Source organism: Arachis hypogaea, chromosome 16, assembly GCF_003086295.3.
Source record: "Arachis hypogaea cultivar Tifrunner chromosome 16, arahy.Tifrunner.gnm2.J5K5, whole genome shotgun sequence".
Taxonomy (NCBI): Eukaryota; Viridiplantae; Streptophyta; class Magnoliopsida; order Fabales; family Fabaceae; genus Arachis; species Arachis hypogaea.
In genome coordinates this window covers 135,273,148-135,289,347 of record NC_092051.1, presented here as the reverse complement: position 1 = coordinate 135,289,347, position 16,200 = coordinate 135,273,148, and the positions used below count along the sequence as shown (strand labels likewise).

Here is a 16,200-nt window from a genome sequence, read left to right as displayed (position 1 = left end):
AAAAATTAAATTTTTTTTCCAAAAATACTCTTTTCTCGATTTGTATTAATATATTTTTCTCTCGTTTAAATCATTTACGATAATTATATAAAGTTTTTTTTCCTGGTTTAAAATAATCATATAATAAAGTTACAAACTAGATAACAGTGCCCAATTGAATTGTATTACTAAAACCTTGTTGGGCTTGGGCCCTCTTATCTAAATATAAACAATTGTTTTCTTATGTGTTTACCGATTCTGTCTCTTAACGGGTATGTTTGGGTGTTGATGGTTAATTGTTGAATTTTTCTTAGCTTCTATCGACATGTATGGTACGGTTGTATCCCCCACATTATTTGTTAACCGTTCCATTTATTCTAACTTCCAACATATATATATCATACATTTCACTTCTACCCTTCATACTCTTCTCACTTCTCACTTCTCACTTCTCACATTCACAATCTTTAATTGCTCCAAGCTAAGGTTCAGCCACTAAGTGAGATCATGGGTATCAAGATTGGAATCAATGGTACTACATTCACATCCTCTTCTCTCTAGTTTTGCATCATAGACTTTTAAAAAGCGATTGTTAGACTTACTGTGATTGATGTATTATTGTGTGTGATGTGTATTTTTTGGGATCATAAATGAAGGTTTCGGAAGAATAGGTCGCTTAGTGGCCAGGGTGGCTTTGCAGAGGGATGACGTGGAGCTTGTAGCTGTCAATGATCCCTTTATCAATACTGATTACATGGTATGAAATTCACTTTCGCCTATTCTATGATGCACTTTATTTGTAGTTGTTTAATTTTTTTTATCATTTTCTATGAAGTGTGAAAATTTTGGTTGATTTTATTATGAATTAACTTTTTATTATTAATTTAATGTTCTTGTGGATCTTATATTTAACCCACTTTAAACATCTAATGTCACATTTTTCTACACGATTCATTTACCACTTTTTCAAATTTGTTTAATAAAGGAATATACGCCTGTCGATTTATCTCTTAAATATTGATTTCAAAAAAGTTAAAAATTATGAAATTCACTCCCAATCTATTTATCTATTTTTATTATATAAAAATTAATACTAATTTCTTATACAATAAATTTAAATTATATTTTTTTCTAATAATACCACGTCAATAATTTTAATGATTTGACAAAATTTGAAAATCAACCAATAATTTTTTAGTAAAATTTTTTAAAAAAATAAAAAAAATTCTTATTTATTATTATTCATTAAAACATAAAGTACTAATTAAATACAATAAATATACGTTAAAAGTGTCATAATAATAATAATAATCATAAAAATTTTAATTACAAATATTAAAATTCTACAACTTATACATGTTAATACTTTTCCTATTACATTATTTAGTCTATTTATACATGCCACATAATATTCTTACTATTCTTTATTTTTTAATCTCTCATACTAATTAACAAAAATTCTTTCAAGTAAATTAAAATTTGACACATTTTCTTATTAAATACATTCAACTATATCATGATTATAAAATTAATTCATAGTTTTATATCATATTTTTGGTATTTTTCATTCTCATTCATTTTTCTAAAACCAAATAAGTTCAAATTTAGTACATCTCCTTATTAGATATATTTTAAATATATCATGATTATAAAACTAATTTATAATTTTATATTATATTTTTTGTGTTTCTCATTCTCATTCATTTTTTTCAATTTTTTCTTTAATTATTTGTACGACAAAAACAACATATGAGAAGACAAAGTATGACAACTAAAACATATGTAAAAAATAAAAGCAACAATAAAAATATAATTTTGTACAACTCTAATATAAAAGGCTTATGTCTTTTTTAAAAATAAAAAAATTTAAAATTTTAAACTAATAAACTATATTTTAATTTATATTACATTTTAGTTGAATAATTATATAGAATTATGTACAAATTATCAAATAAATATTTTATAAAATATTTTTAATATAAATAGTTTAAATTTAACATTAATTTACATATTGTCTAATTAATTTCTAAATAATATAACACTTATTAAAATATACTATATAGTATAATTTATTTATCTTTCTATGCATTACAGGGTCTTATTCTAGTAACTATTAAAGTTGAAGGTTATGCAAATAACATTTTTATTTGGTTGCACTAATTAATCCCATTTAATTTTTTAATGATTGGTATAGTTTCTGTTTGGATTTTTTTTCATGATATTGTGATTTGAGAATATGGAAAACAAAGAATAGAGTAATTTTTACTCGCACAATCCAAATTGGATGGTAGAAAAAATGGTAACGAATCCTTTCAATTGTAAAAAAAAAATTGAGGGAGTTAAGTGTGATTTCTATTTCGTCAATGCTCTTTTTCTTATATTTTTTTCTCTTAGTCCTACTTATAAAATTAATGGTGAAAAATCACACTTTATTCTTTCAATTATTAAAAAAAATTGAGAGGATCTCTAGAAGAAACAACTGAAACTGTGAGCAAGATATTGAATCAATATTTGGCTAGGCCATTGTTGATATAAAGAGTTGTAGGGAATGACTGAGGAATTTTAGAAGAAAGAAAATAATAATCGCATGATCAGTATGTAATAATGTTCCTACTAGTGCATATCTATAAAAGCTATTTTGATTTGTGATATTGAAATCCGAAGTCACATTAATATGTTGGCTTTTTGTTCATAGAATACTCTTGTATGTGCTAAAAATTTGGATAATTTGTGATGTAGACTTACATGTTCAAGTACGATAGTGTGCATGGACAATGGAAGAATGCTGAAATTAAGGTTAAGGATGAAAAAACCCTTCTCTTTGGTGGCAAGCCTGTCACCGTTTTTGGCTGCAGGTATATAATTATTCTAATTCTATACTAATTAACAATGCTATATATATGTCCCACATTTTAAGGCAGTTGTTAATTAAGTTTAAATTGCTTTTTGTTTTGTTTGGTTGAATAGAAATCCAGAGGAAATTCCATGGAGTCAGGCTGGTGCTGAATACATCATTGAGTCCACTGGAGTTTTCACTGATAAAGACAAGGCAGCTGCTCACTTGAAGGTTCCAATTTTAAATAAATAAAAAAAATTAATTTAATACTCCATGTATATGATATTAATTTGGTTTCTATATGGTTTGACATATAGGGTGGTGCAAAGAAAGTGATTATTTCTGCTCCTAGCGCGAATGCACCAATGTTTGTTATGGGTGTTAACGAGAAAGAATACAAGTCAGATATTAATATCCTCTCCAATGCTAGCTGCACAACCAACTGTCTGGCTCCACTTGCCAAGGTAGTTTCAGACTTCAAATAAATACTTTTTAATTAATTAATAGCTCAATTAAGTGATCTTGTTTGAATTAATGTTATATATCAGGTTATTAATGACAAGTTTGGAATTATTGAAGGTCTCATGACAACTGTACATGCTACCACTGGTACAATATTGTTAGTTATGTATATGGATTATTTGTCTTCATTAGTATGGTATTATTATAATTTAATGGTTTATTGTGTTACATAGCGACTCAGAAGACCGTTGATGGACCATCAATGAAAGACTGGAGAGGTGGTAGAGCTGCTGCCACCAACATCATTCCCAGCAGTACAGGAGCTGCTAAGGTATGTCATTATGATCTTTAACAATCTCTGCCAGCTCAGCATTCTATAACAGAAAACGGTTATCACTACTACTAACTTGTAACCAACTCTTTCAACTATGCAGGCTGTTGGTAAGGTGCTACCGGCACTGAACAACAAGTTGACGGGAATGGCGTTCCGAGTGCCCACCATTGACGTTTCAGTGGTGGACCTCACTGTTCGACTTGAAAAGGGAGCCAGCTACGACGAAATCAAAGCTGCTGTCAAGGAGGCTTCTGAAGGAAGCTTGAAGGGAATTCTTGGTTACACCGAGGACGACGTGGTTTCTTCTGATTTCGTCGGGGACAGCAGGTCAAGCATCTTTGACGCAAAGGCTGGGATTTCATTGAACAACAACTTTGTCAAGCTTGTCTCTTGGTATGACAATGAATGGGGATACAGTTCACGTGTTATTGACTTGGTCCGCCACATTGCCTCTGTTAAGTAAACTTGAAATCACCTTCAATTTTATCTCCTTCAACTTTATAAGAATAGTGTTTTCAAATAATGTGGCTCTTAGGATGAAGGGGCGTCCTGGATCTGCCTCTGATTAAGACTCATTATTAGTGTTAGATTTCTTTTATTCTGTAGAATATTCGCTTCTTTTTATCTACTAAGCGTTGATGTAGTTTTTCTTACTACCATCTCGTATTCTGAGATACTGATATTTTTTATTTGTCCTAGTTCTTATAACAATGTTGTCTGAGTCTATTTCAATTTATATCGTTTGAATTTGGTTTAACGTGTTATGGACTTGAAATATGTAATAAGGATGAAGGATACAAGTAAGGATAGTTTGATAAAAAGTAAGAGAAAAGCATTATTCTACAACTTAACATTGAAAAGCTTTTCCTTAAATTTCATTACACCAGAAATAATAATCACTTATATACTAAACCCCGCTCTTGCTTTCTTGTTTACGCTTCAAGGTTGTTCTCGCATTAAGAAGACTCCGCTCACCAAAACACAAATAACCACGACTCCTCATTTTTCTACTAACTGAAGAAGCTCTCTTTCTCAAAGTTTCTGATTCATCACCATCGTTGTTCATTTGACTTGAGCAAGAAGCTCCATCATTATTGTCAATAATGCAAATATCCTTTTGCTTATCCATTGATCTTGGTGAAGAAACTGATGATGACATCATGGAAAATGAACTAGACCTTGACCTCCCTGAAACCTTTACATGTGGCACGGATTGCGCATTTCCGTGCGCAGTTCCCGAAGCAAATCTCTTCTTTGCATTCGGACTTGACTGGTAACTCCTCACAGAAAAGTTCCTTTTATTGTTTACAACCATTGAAGGCCTAAAATATTTGTGCCTAAGTGGTTTCGGGATTTTTTCCGAAACCTTGTCATCAAATGATTTCTTGAATCCTTCATTTCTCTTGTCCTTCTTCCCCTTATGACAATGAAAGACTCTTCTAAACCGAGCAGCGGCCGCATAGTTCATGGAACTCAGCCTCTTGCTAGTGGTTGATCTTCTGTGCTCTAAAGCTGCAGAGTCGTATGCTATGTGTTCTGATGAAGACAAAGCACTCATCGCCGTCGCGCTTCCCTCATCAGAACTAGCATCCCATTCATTATTCTCAACTCCTGTAAACAGAAAGATTTGAGTGTCCGAGATTCGGAAAGAAGTACCAGGGCTGCTTCCATTCCCCTGCTGCTGCATTTTCAAGTGTGAAGCTATGGCTTTTCTTGAACTATAGCCTCTAAAACCAAACATTCCCCCAGCTGCAATCAATTTTCGGATTAGTACTTTCGATGCTGTCGAATTCGGGTTTTGCTTTAGGTAATCAAGTGGAGTCATTCCATTAACATCGCAGGCATTGACATTGATTGATGGAGATGTCATCAAGAGTTGGACAAGATCAATGCGAATGTTTCCAATGGTGGCAAGGTGAAGAGCTGTTCTTCCATCAGTGTTCCTAACATTGATGATCTCATCTGTGTGAAACTTCTTCCCTCTCAGTAACTCCCTTAGAAGCTCAACCTGTCGGTCCAGTCTTCGAAACGCATGTGACTGGAAACCGGAGACGGCCTTGTGGAGAAAGGTTTCTCCTGAATTGTTTCTAAGAGAGATTAATGATGGAGATGCAGAGACTAGAGCTTCAACTGAAGGTAGTTGGCCTCTGTATGAAGCCACATGTAATGCAGTGTTGCCTTGATGGTCTGTGGAGTTGATAATTTCAAAGGATGATGATGTGAGATATTTGATTACCTGCATGGGTGAAAACAAGGCTATATAATTGAATTCAGAAAGTCAATGTAATATTAAAAAACAAAACAATTCGGTTTGTGAGTTAGTGTTTTGAAATGAAAAGAAAGCAAGGAAACACTTGAGTAAAGTAGAGTTCCTTTTAATCTTCACATGTCCTTTCTTTCCTTCCTTTTCTCTTCCCTCTAACCTCACTCAATTGACACACACCTTTTAGTTGCTATCGTTATTTAACCATGCAGGAAGGAACAAGCACTCTATTCAGACATTATGTTCTTCCATTTGTGAATAAAACTACTAAAAGTATTTAAATAGCACCAAAAATCTCTGTTAAAAGCAATATGAGAAAGAATAAAGAAAAGTATACAAATGCAGTAGAGAACCCATTTATATTAGTCCATAAAAATGGAGCACAAGAAATTAAAAAGGGAGTGAAGAATTAAAATTATCTCTCAAATATATATTATAGAAAAATTAAATTTGTATAGTACCTTTAAAAGGTCTAATTCATTTGATATATTTATCTAAAAATTGACATTTTTCCCAACAAGATGATTCTTTTTTTAAAAAGTCTTGTTAAAAAAAAGAGTAAAATGAGTAGAAGCTAACCTCAACTTGGCCTCTAGCTGCAGCCGAATGCAAGACAGTAGATCCCTGAGCATCTCTATAAGCCAAAAGATCAGAAGAATTTGCAAGAAGGTCCTCCAAAATGACTAAATTACCAGCTCTAGCAGCAGCATGAACACCCCTATTTGTCATCTCCCACCTATAAACAGACGGAACCATCTCCTCCTCCAGACTACCACGTTGTTTTCCGGTAACCGCAAAATCAAACAGCAGCCGGAAAACCTCACTATTCTTGCTCCTGGCAGCAGCATACAACACATCAGTGACGTCATACTCGCCTTCTCCAAAAGCCAGCAGACGGTTCCTCTCCAGAAGCTTCCGAACGAATTCCAAGTCCCCTGCTGATGCAGCAGTGTACATGAGCCACCCGCCGTACCCGGAGCGGATCAGAGAATCGTTTTTCTTCTTTCCTTTCTTCGATTCGCACTCTTCGTGAAGCTTCCGGGCTACGTAAGAGCGACACTTGGCGACGTCATGGAACTGGTCTCCGCCGTCGTCATCCCATACTAGTTCGAGGCGGCGGATACGGCGGAGCGAGGTGAGCTTGAAGAGGTGGTTGCTATCGATTCGAAGAAGCTCGCGAACCAAGTCGTAGTGGCCGTTAGCAGCAGCAAAGTCTATTGGCGATGCGAACCACCATTGGTCCCCTGTGCTTTCCCAGCGAAGAGGGAAATATGTTGGAGGCATTGGAAGACTTTTTGTTCCTTCCTAGTTGAAATTGCTCAAATCAGATGGTCATTAAAGAAAGAACGACGAATATAGTAGCAACGAGACCATATAATATAACTTAGTTGCCATGGTTAATTAAAAGGATATACGAGGGTTTGTAATAATCAGAATTTTTAATTACAAATATCAAGAAAGGAAACAGCCATAATTACACTCACTTGGTAATGTGGTGGGAACTGGGAAGTGTTCAAAACACTTCAAGGAAAAGCTAAATGGACACTGCAGAAGGTGGCTGATCACACAGCAAAGGAGGATATTTTCTGAATCATTTTGTTCATCTCGGAATCTGAAGGGAAGATAAAGGCTGATTAACACAATTGAAGAAACAACTAGATAGTAAGGGTGCTTAGGACTTGATGATTTGTTATGGAGTACCTCCTTTCCTCAGGGAAAAAATAAATTGATAAATAAAGCTAACCAACATTTTTCCAATCCACTAAAATTAGCCATTAAAATTAATTATTATGTATTGGTATATAAATAAGTTTAGTTTTAATATATATTTTATATTTTAATATGTATTTTATATTAGTAATTAATTTTAGTAGTTAATTTTAATATACACATTTTTAATCAATTAAAATTAATTTAGTAGTTAATTTATTAATCTGTTTAAGTAAATTTTGAGATTTAAATTCTATCTTACTTTTGTATATATAGTAATCTATTAATCAATAACAAATTTTTAAATAAAATTCACATATTAATTCTTAACCTGTTAAGTTATGGAGATACCGAAAAAGAAAAAAAAAAACTAACTCAATTCTTTCACTAATGTTAGTCTCCATCATTTTCCAAAAAATAAACTAGCACATACATATATTGTGTGGTATAATGCCACTTTAAAAAGTTGCCTATAATGTGTCCGTCGTCTTTATGGTGTGGTGTCTTTATCACTTTCTGGACTTCATAGGTTGCAGCGTTATCAACGCCATGAGTTTTTGTCTAGTGAATAGTGATAAACACTTGCTGATTCTAACGAAAACTAACCCTAAAACAATCATTCAGCTATTGATTGGCTGGTTGCATAAATGATAGTAGGACACTGAACTAAAATGCGTAACTATATAACAGCTAAGAGTCTAAGACCAAGACAGATTTTAGTTAAGTGGAGAGACAGAGTTAAGTGATCGATTGCTTTTTCTTCACATTTGCAGGGAGCAAAACTGCTTGCATTGTACAGTTTTGTATGACAACTAACCAGGAAAGCTTTAAACATGATTTTTGGCCAAAAAGCACTTTTATTACTAGCTTTTTGCCCAAAATATGACTATGATATCATAATCCCAAAAGAAATAAAATCTGAGAGCTTATAATTTGAGGCGAAATTTTGAATATGATTTGGGAGGCCAAACTAAATCTCTAAAAATGAAAATAATAGATGATTTTAAAAAATATGGGACACATACAAATATAGTTAGAGATGCTTTCAAAAAATAATAAAATTTGGAGGCAAATTTTACTACTTTTTTATTATTTGCAAAAGGTGAATTTACTATGGGAGAATTATATTTTTAATTTATTTTAAATTTTATAAAAATAGAAGCCTTTTTTATTTCACATGTTCTTGCTGGTGGTCGAAATTCGTCATCCGAATTTTTTCACTAATGTTATATTTGAGAAAAGAGAAAGTATAAGAAACTAACTCTAAATATAATCAAGTAGAGCTAACTTTTTAAAAAATCAAGTGGAGGTAAAAAAATATGCATCTTCCCACTCCAGCCCTTCACGTCGCAATCTTTCTCTCCAACTTCTCTCACCGCGATGTTGCGCCCTCCCCCTCCAACCTTTCTCGTCACTCCTAGTCTATCTATTGTCACAGCACCTCCCCTTCCTGACTCTTGCCAATCCTTCGCGTCGCGATTCGCCCCCTCTCCCCCAACCCTTCTCACCGCGAAGCCTCTTCATCCATTTTCTCTCGTCCCGTCATGCTGCCATCCAGTGGAAGTCCTCTTGCCGTGACAGACGACGTTCATTTTGTAAAATTTGGATGATTCTTTTTGTTTTGGATGTTTCTTTCTCCTAAATTTTATATTTGCCTTTTTTATATATTTTGGATGTTTTTATAAGTGTCTCCTTTTTAGGTTTTTGATAATTTTTAAATAGTTTTAGATGTTTCTTTTGTTAGTTTTCGAAAAATTTTTCATTAATTTTGAATGTCTCGTTTTATTAGTTTTGAATTTTTTAAAATAATTTTGGTTATTTCTTTTTTTGTTAGATTTTAAATTTTTTTTTTGTTACGTTTCAGACTTTCAAATATTTTTTTATTAGGTTTTGGATATTATTTTTATAATAATTTTGAATATATTTTTTATTTGGTTTTAGATATTTTTTTAGATTTTAGATGTTTCTTTTTATTTAATTTTAAATATTTTTTATGATAATTTAAATTCATATTTTTTTTATAAAAAATTAAAAAAATGTAAAATTAAGTTTTTTTTCTTCCTTATTGAAAAAATGTGTGGATTTAAATTTTTTTTATTGTTAGACTTTTTTTTCTAGTTTATATACTAATTGACTACCATCTTAATTTGATTACTTAGCAAAGTTGCTGAGAAAAATACCAAAATGCACCATTCTTTCGAATTTTTCATCAAACAGAAATCATACACAAGGAGAAACTTTTTTTAACGCGTTTTATGTAAGCGTTTTATTTTATGACATGAATACTAGAAACTATAAAGGAAATGTAAATCTTAAGAAAGAACGCCCGCGGGTTAGGCATAAATAATATGAGTAGGATGGCTCCCATTTTTTGATGCCAAAATCTAACCTAACGAAGTTCCTTTCCCATTTATCAGTAACGTTTAAAATAGGGAGAAAAAAATATATATTTCCTCCATTAAATAAATCTATGTCTATCTATCATTTATTATTTTTTCTCTTCATTCTCTCTTTTTTATTTTTTTTAAATGAATAGAAAAAATCTCTTTATGAAACCAGAAATTTATTCTATAAAATATAAAAATAAATCTCTTAAAAAGTTAAAATGATCGAGTGTGATAAAAGCCCGTGAAAGATAGTGTTATATGATTGGCTACTTTTAAAAAAGTTTCAGGATGCGTCAGTTAAGTTTCAGGATGCGTCAGTTCACTCTTTTTAAACCAATAAAATTATAAATATTTGAAGCAGTTTTTTGTAATATCAAAAACAACCCAATTTAGTGTCGGATTTGTAAATACTGAAAGTTATATTCTTTACTGGTGATTAATAAAAGATTGGAGGTTGGTTTATTTTTTTTTTTTTTGGATACAACACTACTCACTTGCTTCTGAAAAAAATGAGTCTTCTTAATTTTTTTTTTAAATGTGATCTTTTATCATATATTTTTTAAGTAGAATAAAAAATATATAAAAATAATAAATGATAAAAAATTAATATAAAAATTAAGAGAATGTATTTTTGATTTACATCAACTAAAGTAAAGTTGTTGAGCTAAGTTTGATTTTGAGCTCATATATGATGACAAATATTATTTAGGATAAAAGCTCAAGTTTGTTTAATGTGTGCACTAAGTGATGCAGGTCCATTTATATGTTGCTTCAGTCTAAGTTAGTATTGTTTTAGCATCTTAAAATGTTACAGTTCCAACACTTAAGTCTATTACTTGCTAATGAACAACAAATCAGTCTCATGTGCCAAGAGAGAGAACACCGAATACAATGGTGGGGACAAAAAGAAGAAAAGAAGGACATTTGGTATCACACAAGGATAGCAATAACACCAAGACAAAAAATAAAATCAGCTGGGGTTACTCTCATTACAAGGACATCAGTAAAGCAACATTTAGAATATGGAAAAGCAAAACACAAACTTGCACAAGAGCAGAAGCAGTAGAGTAGCTCCTCGGACAGCAGAGGTAATGGAGCAGAGGGAGAAAGAAATGCATGTCAAGGAAGAAAGCAAATCCAAGGACAGCAGAGGTGGTGGAATGGCTCCTCAACCAGCAGAGTTAGTAGAGCAGAATGAAAAAGGACTACATGCCCTTAGAGACAGCTCCAACGGGTGAATGGTACGAGAAATTAGAAGAGGCAGTGAAGAACAAATTGGAAGAGCAAGCTGAGTCTATAAGAAAGGCCTCACTTCAACATTTGAGAGGAAAAAAAAGAGAGAGCACATTCAAGGGCATCATCTCAACACTTGAGCTGAATTCTTTTTCTTCTACTAGAGTTTTATTTCTGATTTTATTTGTTATGGCTATCTTATGTCATCTTTTGTAATGAGAAAAGGCTGAATATGTGAGTTGAAAAATCCATGAGAGAAAATGCAAGAGAGATACATGAAAGAGCCACTAAAATTTGTGTATCTGGATTGTTGAACTAGGACTAGTTTCCCTTGCCAAGTTGAGATAGCACTTAGTGTGTTTGAATATGTTTAGGTTCTCCTTCCAAGTTGGGACAACACTTGGGAAGCTGAGCTTTGGTGAAGAAAGTTTAGTGGTAGATACTAGTTGAATTAGGTTGTAATTCAATAGTATTGGTGATTGTAATCAGTTGATTATAGTGAAAATTCCACCATGGTTGTGGTGGAGACTGGACGTAGGATTTATGGCATTTAGAATCCAAACCAGGATATATGCTGGCCTCTTTCTCTTCTTCCCTTCTCTGTTTTTTTTTTTTTTTGCATATGAGACAAAACAAAAAGATCTCCTGCAAAATTAGCTTCCATGAAAATAGAGCTTGAAACATTCATTTTTTAGCCAACTTGATTCAACCCCCCCCCCTTTTCAAGTTCAATCAGTTCCATCAATTGGTATCAGGAACAAGGTCTCAAGGAGTCAAGCTTCACAGCTTGGAGCAAAGATCCATGGCCAACAATATGGGTCCCAACATCATGGCGTACACTCTCACTGAAGGAAAGTCGAATAATAGACATCCTTACTTTAATGACAGCAACTACTCTTACTGGAAAGAGAGAATGAGAATCTTCGTACAGTCAATCGACTACAACATTTAGAAGATTATTCTCAATGGACCAGACGTTCCAACAAAGCAAAATGCTGATGGAGAAGTTGTGGCAAAAGAAGATAATGAGTGGACAGAGGAAGAAAAGAAGAAAGTTGAACTCAATGCAAAAGCAATCAACCTAGTGCACTGTGCAATCAGTTTTGAAGAATACAGAAAAGTGTTAAGGTGCAAGACGGCTAAAAAAATCTGGGACAAGCTCAGACTCACCCATGAAGGCACTAAACAAGTGACAGAGACCAGAATTGATATGCTGATGAAGGAGTATGAAATGTTTAATATGAAGGAGGATGAGAGCATCGATCAAATATTTGAAAGGTTCTCAATAATCATCAACAATCTCGATGCCATGGGGAAGAGCTATTCCGAAGAAATCTTGGTAAGGAAGATCTTAAGGAGTCTTACTAAGAAGTGGAAATTAAAAAATACAGCCATCTCTGAAAGAAATGATCTAATAAAAATTACCTATGATGAGCTAAGAGACAAGCTGCTGGCCTATGAAACTACTCACATGTTTCAAGATAAAGATGACAAGAAGAAAAGTGTAGCACTGAAATCAAGAATGACAGCCAAAGAAGATGAATCTGATGACAGTTTCTCAGATGAAGAAATTGTGCTCTTTGCAAGAAAAATGAGGAGATTATTGAGATTCAAAAATAAAGGCAAAGGAAGTTCTTCATCCAAAGACTTCAAGAAGGATCAAGCCAAGTTCACATATCACCACTGCAAGGAACCGGGGCACTTCAAGTCAGATTGTCCTCAATTAAGGAAAGGCGAAAAATCAAAGAAGGATAAAAAGAAAGTGATGATGGCAACATGGGACGACTTGGAAAATGACACAAGTTCTAAAGACTCAGATCAAGAGATTCAACTATGCTTGATGGCTGATCACGATAATGAAAATGAGGTAGATCTCTCTGACCTATCCATTGATGAATTGCACTACATTATCAAAGACTTTAATGTGAACTCTAAGAAACTCTTAGATAAATATGTTAAATACAAGAAAGATAATGAAGCATTGAGAGCTGAAAATAATTTTTTACTGGAAAAAGTAAAGGCAACCGAAGGTTGTGATGAAATGTCTTTAAAAGAAGAAAACAATGCTTTAGGAGCTAAATTAAACAAATTCAAACTCAAGCATACGGTCACTGTCTCTACTGATTTGATTGCTAAAAATAAAAAGCTAAATGAACAAATTAAAAACCTTAATGAAGACTTAGCAAAATTTGTTCAAGGTTCACAAAATCTTGATAAATTACTTGCTTGTCAAAAATTTGGTTGGGAAAAATCTGGACTTGAATTCAAAGAGGAAAGTAAGGTTGTTTTCAAATAAAATGTTAAAAAATTTGAAGCTTCCTCTTCCAAGATTGTCAAACAAAAAATTTTCAGTAAACCACAAAAATCAGTGAGCAAGAATCATTGCAATAAGTGCAATAGAAAATGTCATGATCCTCAACAATGCTTCATCTTTCTAAAGTCTTTTGGTAATGATAGTAAATTATATAAAGTTTTTCATGATTATAATGCTCTTGGGCAACCAAGAAGGTTTCATATAAATGGATCTAAATGGATTTGGATACCTAAGGTCAGTTGAAGAATATGTAGGTTTGCCTTACATCTAAGAAGAAATTGGACATGTGGTATCTTGATAGTGGATGTTCAAGGCATATGACTGGAAAGGATACTTTCTTCATCAAACTCAACAAGTATGATGGAGGATTTGTCACTTTCGGAGATAATGGTAAAGGTAAAATAATTGTCATTGGTAAGGTTGACAAAGATTTTTTTACTTGCATTTATAATGTCTTTTTAGTAGATGGGTTAAAGCATAATCTATTGAACATAAGTCAATTGTGTGACCTTGGATATGTTGTAACCTTTAGGAAATTAGATTGTAGGGTCATTAATGAGAAAATAGGGGTTGTCTTATTTGTTGCAAAAAGAAGTGACAATATTTATCGTCTCACACTAGATAATCTTAAAGTTCAAAATGTGACTTGTTTCTCTTCAATGGAATCTAAAAAATGGATGTGGCATAAGAGATTAGGACATGCTAGCATGTTCTAAATCTTTAATCTTGTTAAAAACGGCTTAGTAAGAGGTCTTCCTAACATTAAATTTGATAAAGACATCACTTGTGATGCTTGTCAAATGGATAAACAAACAAAAATATCTTTTAAACCCAAGGAAGATGTATCAACTAAGAAACCATTGGAACTATTGCATCCTGATCTGTTTGGACCTACTAGGACTCAAAGTCTTGGAGGAAAACGTTATGGAATGATTATTGTAGATGACTACACTAGGTTCGGTTGGGTGTTCTTTCTAGCTCATAAACATGAAACATTTTCTGTTTTCGAAAAATTCAGCAAGAAGATTCAAAATGAAAAGAGTTTAAAAATTATTTCAATTAGAAGTGATCATGGCAAAGAATTTGAAAATCAACACTTTGAATCATTTTGTGATAAACTAGGTATATCACACAACTTCTCATGTCCTAGAACACCACAACAAAATGGTGTTGTAAAAAGAAAAAATAGAAGTTTACAAGAAATGGATAGAGCTATGTTGTGTGAATATAAAGTTCCCAAATTCTTATGGGCTGAAGCTGTGAATACAACTTGTTATGTTTTAAATCGAACCCTCATAAAAAAGTTTTTGAAGAAAACTCCATATGAACTTTGGAAAGGACATCCACCTAATCTTAACTACTTTTCATGTGTTTGGTTGCAAGTGTTTTGTACTGAATATCAAAGAAAATTTGGGAAAATTTGATCCTAAAACACATGAAAGTATCTTTCTTATTTATTCTACAAATAGCAAAGCTTTAAAACTGTTGATGAGACCATGCATGTCACATTCTGTGAGTCTAACTCTGTTCCTAGTGTTTGTATTGATGATAGTCCAGATTTTGAAGTTGAAATGACCAAGAATGCTGAGACAGTTCAACAAAATTTAAGTCCTCAAGAAACTGCATCTACAAACAATGAAAATACTGATAATGCAGGAGACAATTTGGAATTATCTCATGTCGCTACAGAAAATTCTGATGCTGAGGCAATTGTTGATCAGGAGGAACCTGAATCCTCAACCCAAACTAGAAGGCCTAGAGAATATAAATTTCTAAGAAATTATCCTGAAGAATTCATAATAGGTGATCCCTCCAAAGGAATGACTACTAGGTCATCTTTGAAAAGAGCCAAATCCAACAACATAGCTTTTATGTCAAAGATTGAACCTTAAAATATCCAAGAAGCACTTGCTGATCCATCTTGGGTATTAGCCATGAAGGAGGAATTGCAGCAATTTGAGAAGAATCAATCTGGACCTTAGTGCCGCACTCAAATGGAAAGAAAGTCATTGGCACAAAATGGATTTTCAGAAATAAATTAGGTGAAGATGAAATTATTGTCCGAAACAAAGCAAGATTAGTTGCTCAAGGCTATGATCAAGAGGAATGGATTGATTTCAATGAATTATTTGCACCTATAGCTCGAATGGAAGCCATTAGATTACTCTTAGCCTATGCGGCTCATTGCGGCTTCAAGATATTTCAAATGGACGTAAAGTGTGCATTCTTCAATAGTATGATAGATAGAGAGGTCTATGTGGCTCAACCTCCTGGGTTTGAAAACAAAATCTTTCCTAACTGTTTTCAAACTAGCTAAAGCCTTATATGGTTTAAGACAAGCTCCTAGAGCTTGGTATGCAAGGCTTAACCCATTTTTATTAAAAAATAATTTTTAAAGCGTAGCCACTAACACCACTCTATTTATTCAGAATTACAATGATCATTTTATTCTTGTGCAAGTTTATGTTGATGATATCATTTTTGGTTCAGCCGATGAGGCTTTGTGTGCAGATTTTGCTAAGCTAATGACAAGTGAATTTGATATGAGCATGATGGGAGAATTAAGTTTCTTCCTAGGCTTGTAAATCAAGCAAATTGCAGAAGGCATCTTTGTTCATAAAAAAAAATATGCCAAGGGACTTGTCAAGAAGTTTGGGTTGGAATGTGCCAAGCCAATGCAAA

General features: G+C 33.0%; 2 protein-coding genes across 3 annotated transcripts; one reads left to right on the top strand and one right to left on the bottom strand.

The window, feature by feature from the left end:
• Positions 1–339: 339 nt before the first annotated feature.
• LOC112755141 (glyceraldehyde-3-phosphate dehydrogenase, cytosolic) lies at positions 340–4,368 on the top strand. The gene is made up of 8 exons (XM_025803053.3): positions 340–511; positions 636–736; positions 2,719–2,834; positions 2,947–3,046; positions 3,133–3,279; positions 3,364–3,424; positions 3,511–3,608; positions 3,712–4,368. Exons 1-8 carry the CDS (start codon positions 487–489, stop codon positions 4,072–4,074), a joined length of 1,011 nt encoding a protein of 336 aa, XP_025658838.1. The 5' UTR covers positions 340–486; the 3' UTR covers positions 4,075–4,368.
• LOC112755140 (uncharacterized) lies at positions 4,351–7,582 on the bottom strand. Of its 2 annotated transcripts, none has more exons than XM_025803052.3 (3): positions 7,359–7,582; positions 6,454–7,179; positions 4,351–5,847 (listed from the first exon to the last, which is right to left on the bottom strand). In XM_025803052.3, the coding sequence occupies exons 2-3, from the start codon at positions 7,156–7,158 to the stop codon at positions 4,519–4,521; spliced, it is 2,034 nt and encodes a 677-aa protein (XP_025658837.1). In that variant the 5' UTR covers positions 7,159–7,179; positions 7,359–7,582; the 3' UTR covers positions 4,351–4,518. The 2 variants fall into 2 exon arrangements, with proteins under 2 accessions (XP_025658837.1, XP_072077371.1); XM_072221270.1 differs by having other exon boundaries at positions 6,454–7,175; positions 7,359–7,574.
• Positions 7,583–16,200: the final 8,618 nt, after the last annotated feature.